At 40.9% G+C, this 21966-nt stretch overlaps 1 protein-coding gene across 1 annotated transcript in view; it reads left to right on the forward strand.

Annotated features, from left to right (window-relative positions):
• Positions 1 to 1728: 1728 nt before the first annotated feature.
• DLL3 (delta like canonical Notch ligand 3) overlaps positions 1729 to 21966 on the forward strand; it is an 83099-nt gene continuing 62861 nt past the window's right edge. The window contains exons 1-4 of the mRNA XM_073637987.1: positions 1729 to 2194; positions 2820 to 3059; positions 9920 to 9977; positions 21337 to 21594. Of these exons, the coding sequence (XP_073494088.1) occupies positions 2144 to 2194; positions 2820 to 3059; positions 9920 to 9977; positions 21337 to 21594 (607 nt within the window). The 5' untranslated portion in view covers positions 1729 to 2143. The remainder of the gene's footprint in view (positions 2195 to 2819; positions 3060 to 9919; positions 9978 to 21336; positions 21595 to 21966) is intronic.

The raw sequence follows: 21966 nt of genomic DNA on the forward strand, positions 1-21966 counted from the left end.
TCTCAATATGCCCAACTCTTTTGTGCTCAATGGAAATACGCCGCTGGGATTGGCAGAGTCTTATTTTGCTTCTCCGTATATAAAACATATGCATGTTCGAGAGGAATAGCTGTTAAGTGTCCGGACTATGTAAGGTGTATGGCCGGCTTTAGACTCCTTTCACAGTACCATAGAAGGGTTAGGTAAGGCTATGTTCACACACGTTGTGTTTCTGCTGCAAATCTGCTGCTAACTTTTCTCTGTCAGGAAAACAGCTGCGTTAAAAAAGCAGGTTTTGGTGCGTTTTTTGTTGTGTTTTTCTGACCATCCATTACTTACTATGGGTGAAAAAAACGCTGCAAAAACGCAGGTGCGTTTTCTGCTGCAAAAACGCTGGAAGAAGTGACATGCTCTATTTTCCAAAAATACAACCAAGTCACAAAATACGCAGAAAAAAAAAAACAACATGTGTGAACAGAGAATCCTGGTTTCTCATAGACTTTGCTGGTACTGCTAGACGCAGTGGAAAATTTGCATAAAAATCTGCAGCAAAATACACAGCAAAACCCAACGTGTGTGAACAAAGCTTTCTAGTACTCCAGTCTGCAGCGTCACAAATACCTGGATTCTTGATGGATCCCAGAAAAGTCAACACGGTCCTTTAAAATGTAGATTGAGTGAACAAAACCTTAAAGGGGTGTCACGACCTTCCGGGGTTATCCGATCTGCTAAGTACCTGGAGAATAGGAGGTAATGTGCGCTATCTGGCAGCGGCCACTACACATTGCAGCGCGGCTCTGTTTAATGGTCACGTATGGCTAATAACGGATGATCGGTGCAGATGCCAGATGTCGGACCCCCTGCTGATTTGATATTGATGATCCTTCTTCAAGATAGGTTATAAATATCATGTGACCGGAGAACCCCTTTAACAAATAACCAGTGTAAGAGTCTGATGGAAGGTTCTGTAAGGAAGCCCTGTCACTTGTTCTTTCCGTGGAAATGACGGACACCTCGGTAGAAAGCGATGGACCCCCATTATATGTCAGTGGGCACTGGTAATATTTGTAGTGACACAGATCCAGCACCATGGTACGGTTTTTTATTCAGAACATAGCCTGATAGAGGCGTTATATGGTTCTAAAAGGGTTCCTTGAACCACCAGTACCCTTATTGTCAGGGTTCTTAATTCTGAAGACACTGATTTCCCTTATGTCCAAGAAGGTATACATTTTTCCCTCCGAGTATCGTCCCCATTGTTCAATTTTTGAACCACATACGATCTCCCGAAAATGAAGTCCTGATAATGTGAAATGTTGGCAGATTTTTGAGGGAAAAACTTTACATCAGTCAGGTTTTAACTTTTCACTCCAAATTTCCAGGATTCATTTTCTACTCCGATAGATTATAAAGCTCTTATTTTTTTGATGTTTATAATACTGCACAAATGGATTAAGTACGGAGGACGATATTACATCACAGTCCCAATTTTAGTCCATACTTTGGCTTTGGATCTTCTGAACAATACGCATCCCCAGGAGCTGAGGTCCGGGGTGAAGCCATTGCTCCTGTTGTTCAGGATAAGACTTTAATTTGTTTTCTTCATGGTTTTCGGAAAGCTGATCAAAGAAAAGTGTGATGTGAGGAGGAAAGGATGGAAAGGAGGGAGGAGGAGGAGGAGGGGAGGTTAAATTTGTAGGGGGAGTGAGGGAGGGGGCTATGTAACACCAGGAGGCTCTGTATAAAGCCCCAGGATTGACTTAGAAGAACTTTAGTCACAGCCAAAGCAGACAAGCTCTGAGGACAAAAGACCACACAGGATTCAATAGAGAGTGTGCCCATCAGCGATGCCTGCCTGATCCAGGCTCATCACTTCTGAAGGAAAACTCATCCAGATGCCTACAAAGCCTGCCAGGCTAATATACTTTCTATATCATAAACTTTCCTAGGCTGAGAAACACTTTTGCCTGCTTGGTATATACCCACCAAGTCTACCACCAGCTTGGATCGCTCTTGACATTTACTCAAATACTCTTATCCTCTCTCTACACTTTGCTTCGTGGAGATACCTGCCTTTAGTTCCTAATTCTTCAATTCAATCCCTCTAGTAGGACTTCGTTGACTTTGGCTTCAGCCCTGAGATTTACACGTGAACGTCGATACCATGACAGAAAATACTCCACTGATCTTGGTGGTGCTACTGTTCCTGCCAACGGTGAGTACCAGCCATCCCGAAATATACCTACAATAGGGCAACTCTGTGTAACATCAGTGGGTCATGCCTTGTTACATCTACTCTATGTGATGATTTGAATTCTTGGGATAACTTCACCATCGTCTATCCCCCTTGCAAAATATAGATGGTTTTGGTCCATATGTTCTGTGAGGTAGATTAAATAGCTCTGGTGCAGTATATGATTTGGCACCATACAAAGGTGGTGATATTAGCAAGACATGGGTAACAATTTCGACTAGTTGATCTTCAGTGTTCCTTATCTTGAAGGACCATCATCAGCTCCTGTTACTAACTACCTGGTGGTGCAATACATGGGTATCAATTTTGACTGGTCTTCAATGTTCCTTGTCTTCAAGAACTGTCATCAGCTCTTGTTTATGACTACCTGATGGTCCAATACATGGGTAACAATTTTGACTAGTTGATTTTCAATAGTCCTTATCCTTAAGAACCATCGTCAGCTCTTGTCAAGGACGACCTGGTGGTCCAATATAGGAGTAACAATTTTGACTGGTTTGTCTTCAATGTTGCTTATCTTGAAGAACCATCATCAGCTCTTGTCAATGACTACCTGGTGGTCCAATTACTGTCTCTATATTCGCAGGTGGAGGCAGCCGGAGTGTTTGAACTGAAGGTCCATTCTTTCAGCAGTCCTCGAAGTGTTTGTGTAGCCGGTCGCTCCTGTCACATCTTCTTCCGAGTGTGTCTTAAACATGCCCAGCCTGTGGTGTCTCCAGATCCTCCGTGCACGTTTGGAACAGCCCTGGGTGACTTGATGGCGGTGGATCCAGCGGCCATAGCGGCCAGCAGCCCCGTACGAGTCCCCTTTCACTTCAAGTGGCCGGTGAGTAACAGTACAGCTGTTGAGGTATTGTGATACTTCATGTAACGTCCCCTGTTTCAAGGCCAGGAGGCAGCGACATTGACCCGGCCAGGTGGTTTCTCTGCTGTTTTGTTCCTTTCTAGTTGACAGCTGGTTGCAGAAGTGGCAGCTGCTGACAAAATAAAGACTGATCTTTGACCCGCATAAAGTCTTTATAGACACTCGTAAGATAAATGCAATGTTACTCTGTAGCCCAAGAAGTGATATTTAAGATGAACCATAGATGTAAAGAAGTATTCCCGCTCAACTGGAAATTACATTCCCATCTTCTAGTAATGGATCCTTGAGTCTCTGATGGTGGACTCTTTGTAGGATCTTCATCTGCTACTTCCATTAGATTCCCATCTCCTCGAACCTTTTCCTTGCCCTCACATCCACAATAACCTTTCTATATTAAAGCGACCCTCAAGCCCGAGACTGAAAAGTGGCTATACATTTATCGCATATACCTCCTACAGATGTTTCCAGAGTAATACACACATCATCAATAAAACATCTAAGCTCCAATTCATCATTGTCTTTGCACCTTTTTTCCTGGTATAAATACTTGTAATAGTTGCTTTACGCATTTTTCATCATTTATTTTGCATCTAGTTTTGTCTTTTTAACTTTTTATTAATTCGGCATTAGGGGCGTAGTTTTGGTTACCCAGATGTTATAGCTTAATTCATTTTTTGCAACTTTAAAAGCCGCAACATATTTTATATACTTTTTATATATAAAATAAATAAATATACTCCATTGGTGGTATAAAAAATGTTTAATCTTCATATTTTTCTAAGGCTAACGTGTGCCATTTTACAGGATTGTGCGACTTTTTGGTTTAAAAAGTCACAAAAACAGACAATAATACATAAAAAATATAGCATCTTTCATTTTGCAAAAAATTCATCAAATTGGCTGAGCCACTTTGAAGAACTTGGCGCAAAACAAAAACGGCAATACCACCAAACAAAAAGAAAGGTCACTTAAAAAAATGAAAATGATGAATTGAACCATTCATTTTATTAATGATAGACTAAAATGATGCTTTATTAAAAATGTGTGGTAGTGCATGGCTCCAGAGATTTCTGTAGGAGGTATAAAAATATTGGAAATTTCTACCATTGATTTACCAGATGTTTCTGACTATGAGATGTACTTTTTAGCAAGTTAACAACTTGCTAAAAATTGTGTGCAACTTGTAGTTTGCAGTCAGGAAGGACGGCAGTGTCAGTCCTCTCTGACTGCTTCCTTAAAGGGAATAGTTTTTTTTGCCACCTAGTCTGAGAGCAGCTTAATTTAGAGAAAGACCCACCAAAACCCCCCTGGAAGAAGCTACCGCGAAACGCGCGTCGGGGTCAGATATTTATTCAGATCATACGCTTATTACTTTATTATCTCTCTTACATTATAGCACTTTATGTATACTTATCTTGATATATGAGATGCAGCCACTCTGCACCATGGAAGGCACTTTTTGAAACCACATGGTAAAATCCCTACATAATCAGCCCCTGTTAGGCATACTGCCATTATGTTATTTATGTTCTACCTACAACAAGGAAGGCTGAAGTGTCACTATGACATGGATTTGTGATTTTTGAACTAGGGGTGTGCAATATTTTACTGTACTACACCTTTATAGAGTTCTTGGGCTTTATTGCTTTATTATATTTACTATGTTGTTACTGAGCATATTTGAAATCTTGATCATACTGAGATAGAGCTATAGCTCCCCCTAGTGGAAATACTGTGTATATGATCTCTGGATGAATCCTTTCTGCTACTTCTTTCCCCTTTTAATGACTGTGTTTTTAGTATGTATCTAATAGAGAGTTGATTTTTTCTTTGACATGTTGGCGTTTACTTCCTATTCTTGATAGGGTATATATTTTTTGCCACCTAGTCTGAGAGCAGCTTAATTTAGAGAATGACCCTGATTTCATTGATGTGTTACACTGATGTGTTACTTACTAGGCTGATTGCTGTAGTTTTGATAAATCACAGTTTTCTCAGCAGGAGATTATCTCTGCATGGCTAGTAAACCTGCTGCCAGGTAATCCTCTATATGCATGAGCTCTGTATAACCACGCCCCCACCATTGATTGGCTGCTTTCTACCTATATACAGTGTACACAGAAAGCTGCCAATCAGTGGTGTGGGCGGGGTTATACAGAGCTCAGCATTCAGAGAACTGCTAAATCTGCAGCAGAGAAAACAGGGACTTTATCAAAACTGCAGCAAAAAGCCCAATAAGTGATACATCGCTGGAATCAGGACATCATGCTGCTTTCAGATGGGGTAGCAAAAAACCAGCTGGCAGACTCCCTCTAAATCATTGGGAAGAGCATTCATAGACTGATGTGCTCCGATCACCAAGAGAACTATGCGGCTCCGAAATTCTCTCTTTGTTGGGGAGTCAGAAGCTTTTCTCCTCCATTTTCAGTTACTAGTCTATGTCACTAAACCCATATGATCCCGTTTTGCCAGATTTACGTGTGGTCAAGAAGAATATCTTTTGTTAAATTGTACAACTGGCACATAAATTAAAGGCATTCCCCATGTAAAACACCAAGCATGCCTAATATACTGCACACTACACCAAGGCATGAATCCCTACTTCTGTTACCCCCCGATTCTACCTTAGGGCACTAAGAAATGAGGCACAACCCTAGACCACCAGTGTAGGTGACATTAACCCTCCGCATCTTTATATCACCAGGATAGCTCTGATTAGTACAAAATATTTATTTTCGCATTTTCTGTTGTCTAAACCTGGGTGAGTGAGTTTTTATTAGTCCAAAAAAATATGAGGGAGAACTATATAACTTTTTGAGATGGTCTTAGCCCAAACATATAAGTGATGCCTTGTCAATATAGAGGTAGTCATATTTGTCATGGACTGTGCCCTGTTTGCCTCCCATTGCCTTAGTCCATTCCGCTGCAGTGGCAGGGAAAGTGCAGTGGTAAGGGCCCCCCCAATACACATAAGACAGAGGTGGGCTGACTATCAATTTTTCATAGGTTGGAATAGCATTTGTCAACAATGCAGCCAGCGCTGATCACGGTGAGAAAATCCAACATGCCCGATCGCTGTTTTGAATGATAGTGATCTTTTATCAGTCGGGCATCAGTGATTCCTTATGATCAAAATTAGTAATTTTGGCTTACTTTTATTTTATGTGTATGGGGTCTTTATGTCTGAACGATGTCTTCCCTGTGGTGTGCATATAGCCTCAACAGAGAAAGAGGACAGGGACTCTGGTGTCACCTATTGGAGGTAGCAACCCTAAAAGTCAATATTGACTCTTTAAAGGGCATTGAGACATGACCAAAGATTGGAAGCCAGACCAGAAGATCCATTTGCAGACATGTGTTTCTGGGTTTTTGCCCTTCATTAGTGCAAAACAGGAGAACTAGCTAGTTGATCTCTGAAGAGGCTATCTGCATATTAAAATTCTCAAAGGGCCACTGCATGGGCTGTAAACCTGTAAGTCTCTCTACACCAACTTGGTGCTCTGTTTAAGGACAAATGTTACCCCTTGTGCCCTTATCATAAGTCTCCCACCCAGCCAACAGTTCTCATGCATTGCACTGATGAGAGGCGAAGCCCTAGAAACCTGTGTCTGCAAATGGATCTTTTGGTGTGGCTTCGTACCCTAAGTAATGTCCCTTTAAAGGGCCTAAACCAGAAGATCCATTTGCAGACTAGTGAGAGGCAAAAACCCCGAAACATGTGTCTGCAAATGGATCTTTTGGTTTGGCTTCCTATACTACGCCATGTGGCAAGGTATTTTAAAGGGTCAATATTGGCTTTTAGGTTTGCTACCCCCAATAGGTGGCGCTAGAATTCCTGTCCGCTTTCTCACTGTAGAGGCAATCTCCATATTTACATTTTCAGGGGAACATTGCATGGCCTATAAGTCTCCCTAAGTCAACGTTGCGCTTTCCACAAGGAGAAACTTTAACCCTTAGATTCTCTGTGTTGAGGAACAGGGAAGGCATGGCTTAGATTTAGCAATACAGTGCCCATGCCACTTTGGTAGCTATCTTGGAAGAAGTAGAAAAGAAATGTCGATGTGAACAGAGAAGACTGGGGACGGCAAACAGAGGGCACAGGCGAGGTGCAGTGGTAAAGGCTCCCATGCACATTAGACAAAGGTGGGCTGGCGAACGACACAGACACAGCAGCCGTGTTAGATTTTGTCAGGGACAAAAAATGCTGATTGGCGCTTTGAACGGTGGTGATCGTTTATTGGTCAGGCATAAATTGTTCTCTAAGGTCATTTTGGCTCACATTTACATTGTGTGTATGAGGTTCTTAAAGAGTAACCGTCATTTTAATTTTAATAACGTCAATAGTACACATGGAAATAAGAAACTTTGTAATATATCTTATCAGAGAAATCTGCTTCCTCCTCCTGGACTGATCTTCCACTCTCAATTCAGGGGTAAAATATGTATTCAGTGAAAAAAGATTTTCCCATTACTGAGATAGGAGATGACAGCTGGTGCCTTTAAAATTCTATGTAGATGGGAGGAGCTAGTAACAGAGGCAGACATTCCGCTGCAAGTTCTCCTGAAACAATAGTTACAGTTCTCCATAGAACTTTGTGAGCACCAACTGTCATCTCCTATCTCACTAACGGGGGAAATCTGTATTCACTTAGGAGAGATTTTACCTTTGAATTGAGGATTTTGAGAATGAATGTTCAGTGAAGGAGGAGAAAGAAGCAAATTCGTCTAATAACATATCTTACAAAATGTTCACATTTATTATCAATTTCTGGAAAAAATAAATCACAACGACAATTACTTTATAAGGCTAGGGCTACATGGCGACTTTGCCCACAACAGCCAAAGTTTTTTGGGTGCTGCTGCATCGTAGCGCTATACAAGTGAATAAGTCGCATTGCGACACCTACACTATTGAGACTGTCACAAGCAAGTCGCTAAAAATGAGACTCAGTTGGATTATTTGTGACTTGCTTGTTGCGGTACTGTAGGTGGGGTGTCGTAGTGCGAACCCATTCACTTGTATAGTGTTGCGATGTAACAGTACCGAAGGAACGTCAGTTGCTTCAAAGTTTTAGGAATAGATATCCCCATGTTATATTTCATATTTAGCAAAGTATTCTTTTTTTTTTATATGTTTTCATAACGTAGTTACATCTTTAAATGAATGCTCTTACCTCATATACAACAATACACTGTGGCGCTTGGAGGTCCAGGTAGTACAAGCATCTCGCAATATACGCCTTAGAGTAGACAATGGTCAGAGCCGATAGCTCAATCCACAGTCAAAGGATTTATTCCACTCTTTACCATTAGTCAGTCCATTAACAGTTTACAACTGGTCTTGGACATCTTGGAGTAAATCTCAAATTAGGATGTAAGATGCTCAATACCGGCTCAATGCTGTGGTCTTCACCAGGTTTGCTCTTGACTTTCATTCGGCCATGGTGACATTTTCTTACATATCCGAATTCTATCCCGTGTAAACTTCTAGAGAGTCCGCTGACCATTTCTAAAATGTTTTCCAAAAAGTGAGTAAAAGTAGAAAAACTATAATTCAGGACTTATCCTTTGCTCCGAGGGTCCCAATCTTTGACTTTTCATCTTTAGCTCTATCGCAACACTGTCCCCACTTTATCTTCATCTGGCGTCTTTTTTAAAGGGAGTCTGTCACCTTCAAGATGATATTTAAATTAAACTACTTTTACAGACCTGTACGGGACTTAGACCCTATAAAACTCCCACATACACTACAGATTTTACTTCTTTAGTTGGACAGAAAAATGGGTTTATTTCATATGTCTGTGAAATCACCTTGGTGCACCCTTGGTGGAGCCAAGGGTTCGACTCACCGTTACGCTTCCTAAATAAACATGCCACGCCTCGCCTTAGCTTGATTGACAGCACTCAGTTGCCCCAAGCGAGTGCTGCCTAAATTGAATCTCTGGCCCTGCACATTCACACCGACACTGTTGGAGCCAAGTAAAGGCACACACAGTGTCAGCGTAGGTGCATTATCATCCCTCCTCCTCTCTGCAGTGGCTGCTCGCTCCTGTGTTTAGCACGTGGGCACTTTAGACAGTAGAGGGATAAGAGCGAACCGTCACTGTCACTGTGAGTGTGCTCACTTGGCTCCTGCCATCGTACAGGGCCAGAAAATTAAATTCAGGCAGCGCTCAATCTGATCAATCAAGCTAAGCAGAGGGACTTAGGAGGCGGAAGAGCTCGCTGAGCCCTTGGCCACACCAGGGGTGCACAGAGGTCTCCTCATTTACATATGAAATAAAACCATTTTTTCTGTTCAACTAAAGAAGTAAATTCTGTACTGCAGGTATGAGATTTATAAGGGACTATGTCCCCTACAGGACTGTATATGTAGTTGAAATTGAGTTTTATGGGGTGACAGACTCCCTTAGAAGGGAATCTGTCACCAGGTTTTTACTTTACCAATCTGAGAGCAGCGTAATGTAGGGACAGAGACCCTGATTACAGCAATGTATCACCCAGTGGGCTGCTTGCTGCAGTTTTGATAAAACTCTAGCAGTCTTCTGAATGTTGAGCTCTGTATAAACCCCAGCCCCATCACTGATTGGCAGCTTTCTGTGTACACTGTGCATAGGCAGAAAGCTACCAATCAGTGTTGGGAGCGAGGCTATACAGAGCTCATGAATGTGGAGGACTACATGGCAGGAGGTTTACTAGTTTTTGGTTCTGCAGATGACCTAACCAGAAAATTCTCCATATTAAATTTTATAGGTCCCTCACACAACACCCAACTATTACATGCCTATGTTGTACTGACTTGGACACTTGTTTCGTTGCAGGGTGTTTTTTCACTTATCATTGAATCCTGGAGCACACACACAGCGGAGAAGTCTACAGGTAAGTACCATATGTACTTTGCAGAGTTACCCGTATGTCACAATGTCTAGAATGAACGGTATTTGCATACCTCCCTCATTTTAAGGGGTTCAACCCCCAACTACCATCTTATATATTTGTACATATTATTTTTTATATAATTTTTCTCTGCCAATCTGTAGGGTGGCACTACTAGTATAAAATCAGTATTGTATTTGTCAACTCTTCTTCAAACTTTAGGGAACCAGACAGGTGCCCTTAGGCTCCCATAAGATTACAGTGGCTTATTACTATATTACAACAGAGTCCTAGGCATGTGCCTAGGGGCGTAATTACAGGAACTGAGGCCGGAGGAGTTTCGGGGGAAGAAGACTAGTCTGGACTAGTCCTGGCTAATTAGCATAAGAAGAGCTGTACTTTTGAAGTTGTTTTTACAATAAAGAAATGTTTAAATGGGCCGATTAAACTCTATGGTGGAAATTTGGGAGCCTTGGTGGACCTGACAGGTTCGCTTAAAGGCCTGATACACATAAGAGAAAATTCGGCTGAACCAATCAATTTTTTCAGGATTGGCTAACCATCTAATGTGTATGTGTCTTCCTGATTTTCCCCAACAGATGATATTGAAGGCAACAAGGATCGGTCATATTGAATCTTATCCCCTGATTTTTATGTTCTCCCAAATAAGCCACTGCCAAGGGTTTATGGCAGCAACTTACTCCCCTCTTTCCATTCAGAACACATAGATGCTTAGCTGAACTGATCGTGCATGTATATGGGGGTCAAAAAGAATAGCTGTCAGCTGAATAAGCTCTCAGAGGAGATGATCAGACTATTTAGTGGTGGATTGCATGGCCGAATGATGAAAGGTAGACACCTGAAAAGCGTTGACCAATTTGACTCAAATTTTGATCTTCTCAGGGATCACCCTATTAAAAAGTAGTAATGAGATTGTTCAGATTCTTATGTAAAATAAGTTATCAATAATTTCCACGCTCTTCTCTGTCTTATAACTATGTAAACTGCTTTCACTCCTGGACCCATTGTATTTTACCTACATTATATAGTCTCTGAGATCCATACAATGAGATTAAAAATAATTGTCTGATATTGGGCAGTCCCAAATTACTTGGAAAAGAGTCCAGTCACTCATAGTGAAGGGCTATATATGCTAATGAAGTACTTGAAGACTAAATTTCAAAAAAGCTTAAAGTGTCTGCAATGGGGTCCATAAAGAGGCCTTCCCCTACCTCAAGCTTTCCCATTGGCACTGTAAATTTGCTCCGGACTCTCTAAGGAAGACTTGAACTGAGCTATGATCTTTGCCCCATCTTCAGCATGTTTTTTGTATATTCTGTGAGCACAGTTTTTTGGTGTATGGGGGAGCCAGAAGAGAAAGTTTTTATCCAACAGCAATCTAAAGTATTTTGGGCCTCGAGGCCCCCATATACAGTACAGACCAAAAGTTTGGACACACCTTCTCATTTAAAGATTTTTCTGTATTTTCATGACTTTGAAAATTGTACATTCACAATGAAGGCATCAAAACTATGAATTAACACATGTGGAATTATATACTTAACAAAAAAGTGTGAACCAACTGAAAATATGTCTTATATTCTAGGTTCCTCAAAGTAGCCACCTTTTGCTTTGATGACTGCTTTGCACACTCTTGGCATTCTCTTGATGAGCTTCAAGAGGTAGTCACCGGAAATGTTTTTCACTTCACAGGTGTGCCCTGTCAGGTTTAATAAGTGGGATTTCTTGCCTTATAAATAGGGTTGGGACCATCAGTTGTGTTGTGCAGAAGTCAGGTGGATACACACCTGATAGTCCTACTGAATAGACTGTTAGAATTTGTATTATGGCAAGAAAAAAGCAGCTAAGTAAGGAAGAACGAGTGGCCATCATTACTTTAAGAAATGAAGGTCAGTCAGTCCGAAAAATTGGGCAAACTTTGAATGTGTCCCCAAGTGCAGTTGCAAAAACCATCAAGCGCTACAAAGAAACTGGCTCACATTAGGACCGCCCCAGGAAAGGAAGACCAAGAGTCACCTCTGCTTCTGAGGATAAGTTTATCTGAGTCACCAGCCTCAGAAATCGCAGGTTAACAGCAGCTCAGATTAAAGACCAGGTCAATGCCACACAGAGTTCTAGCAGCAGACACATCTCTACAACAACTGTTAAGAGGAGACTTTGTGCAGCAGGCCTTCATGGGAAAATAGCTGCTAGGAAATCACTGCTAAGGACAAGCAACAAGCAGAAGAGACTTGTTTGGGCTAAAGAACACAAGGAATGGACATTAGACTAGTGGAAATCTGTGCTTTGGTCTGATGAGTCCAAATTTGAGATCTTTGGTTCCAACCATCGTGTCTTTGTGCGACGCAAAAAAAGTGAACAGATGGACTCTACATGCCTGGTTCCCACCGTGAAGCATGGTGGAGGAGGTATGATGGTGTGGGGGTGCTTTGCTGGTGATACTGTTGGGAATTTATTCAAAATTGAAGGCATACTGAACCAGCATGGCTACCACAGCATCTTGAAGCAGCATGTTATTCCATCAGGTTTGCGTTTAGTTGGACCATCATTTATTTTTCAACAGGACAATGACCCCAAACACACCTCCAGGCTCTGTAAGGGCTATATGACCAAGAAGGAGAGTGATGGGGGCTACGCCAGATGACCTGGCCTCCACAGTCACCAGACCTGAACCCAATCAAGATGGTTTGGGGTGAGCTGGACCGCAGAGTGAAGGCAAAAGGGCCAACAAGTGCTAAGCATCTCTGGGAGCTCCTTCAAGATTGTTGGAAGACCATTTCCGGTGACTACCTCTTGAAGCTCATCAAGAGAATGCCAAGAGTGTGCAAAGCAGCCATCAAAGCAAAAGGTGGCTACTTTGAAGAACCTAGAATATAAGACATATTTTCAGTTGTTTCACACTTTTTTGTTAAGTATATAATTCCACATGTGTTAACTCATAGTTTTGATGCCTTCAGTGTGAATGTACAATTTTCATAGTCATGAAAATACAGAAAAATCTTTAAATGAGGTGTGTCCAAACTTTTGGTCTGTACTGTATATTAGACCAACATTGTCCTACCCCGGTATCACCAGGATCGGCCAACGGTTTAATGTGTATGGAGGCCTCCTGACTCTCCCCCAACAGGTGATGTCAGAAAAAGAAAAGATCTGGCATGTCAGGTTTCTGACAGCCGATACTTTTATTCTTCGGGTAATAAGTCACTGCCAGAATAGTCTGGTAGCGACTCTCTCATAGAGAACACAAGAGCGCTTAGCAAAGACGAGTGTTCCTGTATATGAGGAACTCGGGATTGATAGCCGAACGATCATTAAGCCAACAGCTATCTTATGGGGGCTTTGAAAAGTCCCTTCAACCCTCAACTACCACCCCGATAGGGTCTATAAACTGAAATCAATTACTTCTAATCCTTTTCATGTAATCAATATCTGATATTTCTATAACACTTTCCCCAACGCCCCATCATACAAGTCCAGCAGTAGTTTGGTATATGAGGTGTCTGGCTGTGGCTTTTTCCCCGAGTGATGGGCCATACAGATTAGATATAAGTTGGTTGAACCTGCCGATTCTGGGGGGATTGGCTAACCATCTAATAAGTATGATGGACTCTTGACTCTTCCAATGATGTCGGTGGAGAGAAAGATTCGGCCTGTTTAACTTCATAAGTTGACCAGGGAAATAAGTCTCTGCCAGTGGTGTCTGGCAGCAGATCTCATGGAACAATCAGCCGAGTCGATCATTACTGTGTATTGAGGAAGGGGGAGATAGATGTTGACTGACAGGTATATAATGTGTATGGAGGGGCTTACGGGCTTGTTTACACAGGCCAACCCACGGATGTAAAGAACTGCCGATTGGCTATACTGAAGACCGGCACCTTCACTGTCCCCCATTGTTAGAACGTTATTTTACGTTCTTTTGGCTTATATGCCCAGAGACTATACATCAGTTTAGCTATACAAGCGTTGCTTTACTCATAGTTGTATTGTACATTTTAAAAAAACTAATTTTCATACACCCTATTAGGAATTTCTGAGTTAGATGGTTATTGCCAAAATGTTAAGTTATTCCATATAACTGTCTTGGTCAAACTTTGGCCCATGGGCCATATATGGCCCTTTGGATGTTCCTGTTTGGACCTTGACCCGGGTCAGCCAAATGACTGGAAACAAGGGCGTTGTGCACCATTCGGTCACTCTCTGCCTGGCGTCTCGATATCAATGGTATCTATATCCTCAAGATGTAGATACAGTGGAATACAATGGTGGACCGTTGGCTCCCTGTTCCATTATTCCACCTATGCACCGAGTCTCAGCGCAGCAGGCACGATGACATCACTACATCGCGCCTACTGGCCTCGGTCCACAAGCTGCACAGAGCGGACAGTGCATCGAAGGAACAAGCCTAGTTGAGGTTTTTTTTGTTTGTTAGTCAGTACTTATGGGGGAAACAGTGAGGACATCTTACAATGTGGAGGGATGTGGGGCTATAATACTGTGTGTGGGGACATCATACTGCTTGGGGTACTGTGAGTTTCATCATACTGTGTGTGAGGATCTGGGGGTATCTTACTGGGGTGAGTCAGTGGGCTCCATCATACTGTATGTGGGGATATTATACTGTGTGTGGGAACATCATACTGTGTGTGGGACTGTGGTTTCCATATTTATGTGTGGGGATATGGGTGTATCATACTGTGTGTGGGGGCATAATACTTTGTGGAAAGCAGTGGTGTCCATCATACAGTGTGGAGGGTTGTGGGGGCATCATATACTATAGTGGATTTGTGGGGGATCATTCTGTGTGGGTGTGACTCGGGGCATCATACTGTGTGTGGGGTCCATCATATTGTGTGTGGGAGTCTGTTAATTCTATCAAACTGTGTTGGGAGTAACTGTTGGTCTAGGTACAAATATACTCTTATATAGTTAAGGCTAAAGAGCCGCATGCTTTATAGCTTTATAAGGAAGAGTTGGCACTGGGTAGGGAATAGAGCTGGAGTGACAGAGGCTTCTGATCTAGCATAGCTCTTCAGCTTCATTTGCATATCGATGCAAACGCTGATTTCTCAGTAATGGAGGAACAGAGTGGACATATAAAGATATTGCTGGACTTGTCTTTTGAAAGAGCTACATGTATATATAAATAGTAGGGGTGGAAATCCTACTGTCAGATTCCCTTTAAGCAATAAAAATGAATATAAAATAATAATATTGAGAAAAACTAAGTTCATCATGTTGATTTGATGCTCCACAGCAGTTACGGTCTCTCATGTGGACCCTTGGGAAAATTAATGAGTCGCCCCGCCGCATAAAAGGGGTTCGGACGACATTTATCTACTGTATGGGGGCTTTTAACCCTTCCGACATTGGACATGTTGGTACTTCCAATGTCCAGTCCTCACGTATGATGCAAGTTCCTGAGCTCCTGTACTTTACCTTCATGGAAGACAATAATTTTCTCAATATTACGTTATTGCAGTAAATAGTACAAATGATCAAACCTACAAATAAATAATGAGCAAGAGGTACTATAGGCACAATGTGCACAAAAAGATAGACTAAACCGACAGAAAAACAAGTGCAAGGCATAAAGATACGAATAAAAATATAATTTTATTTCAACATCGATTAAAATTAAATCAGCTAAAAAACATATACATGACACAAGACATTCACGGCTGGTGAATACCATAATAACATAATGGACCAGCCGTGAATGTCTTGTGTCATGTATATGTTTTTTTAGCTTATTCAATTTTTAATTGATGTTGAAATAAAATTACCGGTATATTTTTATTCGTATCTTTATGCCTTGCACTTTTTTTTTTCTATAGGTTTAGTACCACTGATCATAAGATATAAGATGTTCCAAAACAAAAACGTAAAAAAAAAAAGATCTAAAAAAAAAAAAGTTTTTTTTTTATTAAAAGTAACACAAAAAAAAATAAAAATTCAAATCACCTCCCTTTTCCCCCATGAAAAATAAAGTACAAAATAAAAAAGCAAACATTTTGCATCACTATATAAAATTAATCAACTCTGGAGGTAAAGCAAAACAAAAAAAAAAATCGTAACGCCAGAAATGCAGTTTTTTTTTGGGGGGGGGGGGAACCTGATAACGCTGTCAAAAAATGCAATAAGAAACAACCATATGGTCATACGTACCCCAAAATGGTATCAATAAAAACATCAGCTCACCACGCCAAACATAAAAGCACCATAGAGTAAAAATGAAAACGTTACGGGTGTGAGAAAATGGTGACACAAACTAAATTATTGTTTTTTTTTTTTTTTTTTTTACAAATTTCAGAATTTTTTTCACCACTTAAATAAAAAAAAAAAACAAGTTTAGAATTGCTGTAATTGTAACGACCTGAAGAATCATAATACCAGGATATTTTTACTGCACAATAAATAACGTAAAAACAAATCCCCCCCAAAAATAATAATAGCAGAATTACATTTTTTGGGGGAGGAAGGGGAGAATTTTCTAATTTTTGGCACAACATATGTTAGAATGAATGGTATCATTCAATACTATAAATCATCCTGAAAAAAAAAACAAGCTATGTTGACAAAAAAATAAAAAAAGTTTTGACTCTTGGAAAAGGGGAAGAAAAAACAAAAGAGCAACAATGAAAAATTTCCTGGTCGGAAAAGGGTTAAGATAACTGTTGGACATTCACTTCACTTGGGATCATGGGGGAGGACCTACCGGGCGGCCCTCCATGATCAGTAAGGTATCCCCTATCTCATGGACCCCAATTGATCCTAAAAACAGGTCTCAGGAGCCCAAGAACCAGGCTCTCTCACCTTGAATGGAGCAGAGTTGAGCATACTTGACTCCTGCTCCATTCATTGACTATGGGACTGCCGGAGAAAGCTAAGTTGGCGGTGGAAACAATTGGTTAGACCCCAGTGATCAGTAAGTTATCCCCCATCCTTTTGGATATAGGATAACTTAGTATTTGGGAAATATCCTTTTAAAAGAGTATGCCCTTCTCAGGATCCTCATCTCTTTATTAGATTAAATTGAGGAACAGAATAACTGCACTTACACTGAAAGATTATTGCAAAACACAAAACGCTCGTTCGTCGGGTGAAATGATCTTTTGTAAAAGATCTGCCAAGAACAATGGCAGCCTGTGTGCACTGAGCGATCTACGGCATGTCATGCAGTCTGCCTGTGTAACCAGGTTATTAAACCTCCACCAATTGGTAAACGAACCAATTATTTTGTGCCGCCGGTCAGTCCTTGTATACGGACCCTTAGAAAAAGTGCCTCTCATTTTGGAGGACCCGTCCTGTCCTGTATTACACAGATAACTCATTGATGTGAACCGTGTAATGCTACATTTTCCCTGTGGCGGCGCTGCAGGTTTTCTACACAGATTACAGCTGATCTTTGAGGGTTTCAGCAAGGGGGGCCCTTTGTAACGTGTTTATTGTCGCGTACGACCCTGAATGTGGCTGTAGAAAATCTCCACTCTCCAGTGATAACTTTTGCTTCAAAGTCCCATTTTCGTCCGTTCATGACCTTCCTATTCCATAACGATTCACTTCCCTCCTGTAATTTCTTACATTTCCTACTCACAACCATCTCCTTTGCGTTGTTTACCTCTTTTTTCTCCGTGATACTATTATCTTACTAATATTATCTAGTGTACGAATCCCTACAATATTACTGCTTCAGTATGGCGCCTAACTTGTGACTACCAGTTATGGGACTGCACCAGACTTTTACTAAGGAATACTTTTTTTTAAGGAAATCTGTCAGCAGGTGTTTGCCATGTAATCTGAGAGCAGCATGATGTAGGGGCTGACAGCCCGATTTTAGAAATATGTCAGTTACTGGGCTGTGATTTGCTGTTTCAATACAATCAGTGTTTTATCACCAGGAGATTATCACTACAGGACTAGGTATCTGGTGCCTCCTAGTCCAACCACACCCCAACCACTGATTATTATATTTCTCTTACTATACAATGTACACAGAAAGCTGCCAATTATTGGTGTGGGCAGGGTAATAAATGGCTCAACATCTGAGCTATGCGCTCTCCAGCTTAGGCTCTGCAGCATCAGACAGATACAGGGGCGCTGAAACTGGCCGGGAACGGGAGGTAACAGTGCACTCCAATGATCCGGCGACCTTCAGAGCAGAGCTTACAAGCTCTATTGGCAACGAGCAGTAAACAATAAGAATAAAAATCCCTACGCTCTTGAGAAGTAAATTCTGCAGTTTGTAATTTTATCCATTAACAAACATGAGAATAAAGCCGGCCATGCACATTAGATGCCGTTGGCCGAACGAGGCTTCAGCCAGTCGTTGGGCCGTCAGTGATCTTGGCCGTCTCTTCCATACTCAGGAGAACTCACTTGGAAAATCGCTCCTGTGTTCTCTATGAGAAAGTCGCCGACAAGGACACTCTCTGATGGCGGCTTATCTCCGGGAGAATGAGGCGATCGACAGTCTGAAATTGGACATACCTGATGGATATCTTCCTCAACGATCAGTTGCCCAGTACCCCCATATACATTAGACTGACGGCCAAACCCGTCGATATTGGCCGACATTAATCTTATGTGTATGGGGGCCTTAACCATTTAAATGACTTGACCTGTCATTTTTTAATCTATCATCTTGTGCTTGTATTAGTTGGATGATAGTATCAGATGGAAAAATACAATCAGTTGACTTTAGGAAGGGGTAAGGTTGATCAGAGAGATGAAGGAAGGGCTAGTTCAGGGTTAGTTTCATCAGAAGTTGGAGGAAGGGCTGAAGTCTATAGAAAAGTTGAAGAAACTCCAAGCAGAAACAAGATAAAGGATTAACAGTGAAGGCTTTTGTTGATGTTCATAAACCTGAAGACAAGCGAAGTAGACAAAAGACTGAATGACTTGGAGGTCAAATGAAACTACTGAACACTGCAAGAACAAATAAAAGGGAGGGAAAGAACAAAGTGGAGAACATTAGAAAGTCCTGTGAGCAAAGAAAGCAAGATGGTATAGAGAACAATGAGAAGTTTTGGCTTGTTGTAGGATTATATGGAATGAGTGTTCCTAGCAATTGGGCAGATAACCTAATCACTTATTTGTTGGATGAAATTATTTTCTGCTTTGCCTAAAATTTCATGGATTTCAGCAGCAGATCATCCGGTCCGGTGTGGTCCTATGAGCGTGCACCATACCGGGCAGATCCTGGCTGTGTTCCACAGCCGCCATCTGCCTGAAACTGCAGCGACCGGAGCTTGCTGCAGTATATTATACAAGTGATCAGATGATCGCCGGTTCAGGTCCCCAAAAGGGAACAAAAAAAAATACAACTAAAAAACAAAAAGTTTTTAATAATATAAAAAATAAATAAAAAATGTAACTACTCCCTTTTTTCCCCTATTAAAAATAAACAAATATAAAAATAAAAATATTTGGTATCACAGCATCCGCAAAAGGCTGATCTATCAAAATATAAAGTTAATTGACCAGATCAAGTAAACAACATCAAGAAAAATAAATGCCAGAATAGCGATTATCCGGTTTCTGCGCCTACACCATAAGATGATCAAATCTATCCTAAAATGATATCAATAAAAACGTCAGATCACCATGCAAAAACGACCTTCACACGGCATCATAGACGTAAAAATTAAAATGTTACGAGACTTGAAAAACTGCGAAAAGTTAAAACTAATTTTTTTTTTTAAATTTTTTACACTATTTAAATAATAAAAAAAACAATAAAAGTCTGGTAGCACCGTAATGGTACTAACCTGTAAAATCGTGTTGGCAGGTAATTTTTACAGCATAATAAATGCTGTGAAAACAAAAACCCCAAAAATGTGTAATTGCTTTTTATTTCCAAATTTGAACGTACTGTTGACTGACCGATCAGCGGTCGCCTAATGCCGCCAATTAAATGGGGTAAAAGTACCCTAAACAGAGAAAATTGAGGAAGAGAACTTTACTACGCCCGAACCACCCATAGTAGATAAATGAGATTGTGCATCTGTGGGAGTGGGGAACTTGCGTCAGACACAGCCAGACTCCTCATAAAGAAGGCAGTGATGGTTTATCCCCGTCTTTGCCTTCCCGATAGCTGTATACACAGCACTAAACAAGCACTGTATACACAGCATGTAGGAAAGGCTAAAAGCGCTCCCTCCTCTGTACCCAGTAGTCAGGCCTGCTATGTAGCCGGCAGGTTGAATTTCTTCTGTAACTGGGGCTAGTTTACCATTACCAGTCACAGAGGAAATCAGGTTAAAAAAAAGAAACATTTAAATGTTGAAATGCCCCCCAAATGTCTTTTATGACCTTATGGGGGGCACTATGTGAAATAAACAAAAAAAATAACAATTAAAAAAAGATGCTTTCAATCCAGATGGCTGTTACAATCGTCCCGCCCCGTAAAGAAAAAAAAAAAGTGTCTGATATATAAAAAATATTTTTATGTAAAAGGGAACAAACTTTAAAAAGTATTTTAAAAAAAAGTATGTGAAAAACAGACACATTTTTCACTTGTTTTTCCCACTGATATCGGGAAAAAATAAAAGAAGAGAGTGCGAATGAAAATAACATAAAATTATGCCTCATGTATCACCAAACAGAGGTGCAAAAATTATTTAAATATTTGAATGTGAATTTTTTTTTTTTACAGTTCTTTAAACCGAATATATGAAAAAACCCTAAAATGTGCTCGGTCGTGGGGGTAAATGGATTGATCTTGCATTGGTCAAAGAGTCACTGTCATTTTTTTTTTTCTTCATGAATCAATAGTGCAAATGAAAATAAGAAACCTTGTAATATATCTTATTAGAGAAATCTGCTTCTTTCTCCTCCAGGACTGATCATTCATACATGAAATTCTCAGTTCTCGGGTAAAATCTGTATTCAGTGAATACGGATATTCCTATTACTGAGATAGAATACGGCAGTTGGTTTTCATAAAGTTCTATGGAACTAGCAGCGGAATGTCTGTGTCTTCCGCTAGCTCCTCCCTCTCCATAGAACTTTATGAGCACCAACTGTCATCTCTTATCTCAGTACTCAGTAAATCTTTCTTCACTGAATACAGACTTCACCCATGAATTGATAGTGAAAGATCCGTCCAGGTGAAAAGAAACTGATTTCTCTGATAATTTATTTATTTATTTTTTTTAAATTTTCGCTACCATTTAAAATTTCCTTTTCAGGGCAATGTTTTCTTAGATGTAATCAATGAATATGTCTGTACTGTACTTTTTAGAGCAATGCATTAATGTAAATATGAAAAATTCACACTATAGAAAGGTTAGGTTGATACTGTAATTACATGAAGTTTGCATTTTTCCATCCCTTGCAGAAAACCCCAACAACCTCCTCAGCCGCCTGGCCACCCGTAGACGCCTATCTGTGGGTGAAGACTGGTCTCAGGACATACACCTCGGGCAGCAGAGTGAATTACGTTACTCCTATCATGTCACCTGTGACGAGCATTATTACGGTGACAGCTGCTCCGACTACTGCCGACCGCGGGATGACACTTTCGGACATTATGTCTGTGACCAAGAAGGAAAGCGCTTATGTCTGAATGGCTGGAAGGGAGAATACTGTGCTGAGCGTGAGTATCTCGGAATACCCACTACAACTCTTTCTGCCTTTTTTTGTCTCCTATTATTTTTATAATATCTGCTTTACACATAACATGTAAAGTGTCAAAAGTCCCAAATACAGATTATGCTACACATTAGACTAAAGATATTGACGGTCTAATGTGTATGGGGCATCAGCCCACGGATGGTCAGGGGAGATGACAATAGCTCATGTCCGATTTTGGACTGCCGATTGCATCGTTCTACCTAAGATAAGCCGCCGCCGGTTAATTAGCGGCTTTCTCATAGAGAACACAGGAACACTCGGCCTAACTAGCGCTCCTGTGTATGTGAGGGTCGGCTGAGATGGCGTATGGCCGACAGCCATCTACCTAAGGGCA

This window comes from Phyllobates terribilis, unplaced genomic scaffold (assembly GCF_046119375.1).
Source record: "Phyllobates terribilis strain yellow unplaced genomic scaffold, ASM4611937v1 Scaffold_7__3_contigs__length_470593459, whole genome shotgun sequence".
In the NCBI taxonomy this organism is placed as follows: Eukaryota; Metazoa; Chordata; class Amphibia; order Anura; family Dendrobatidae; genus Phyllobates; species Phyllobates terribilis.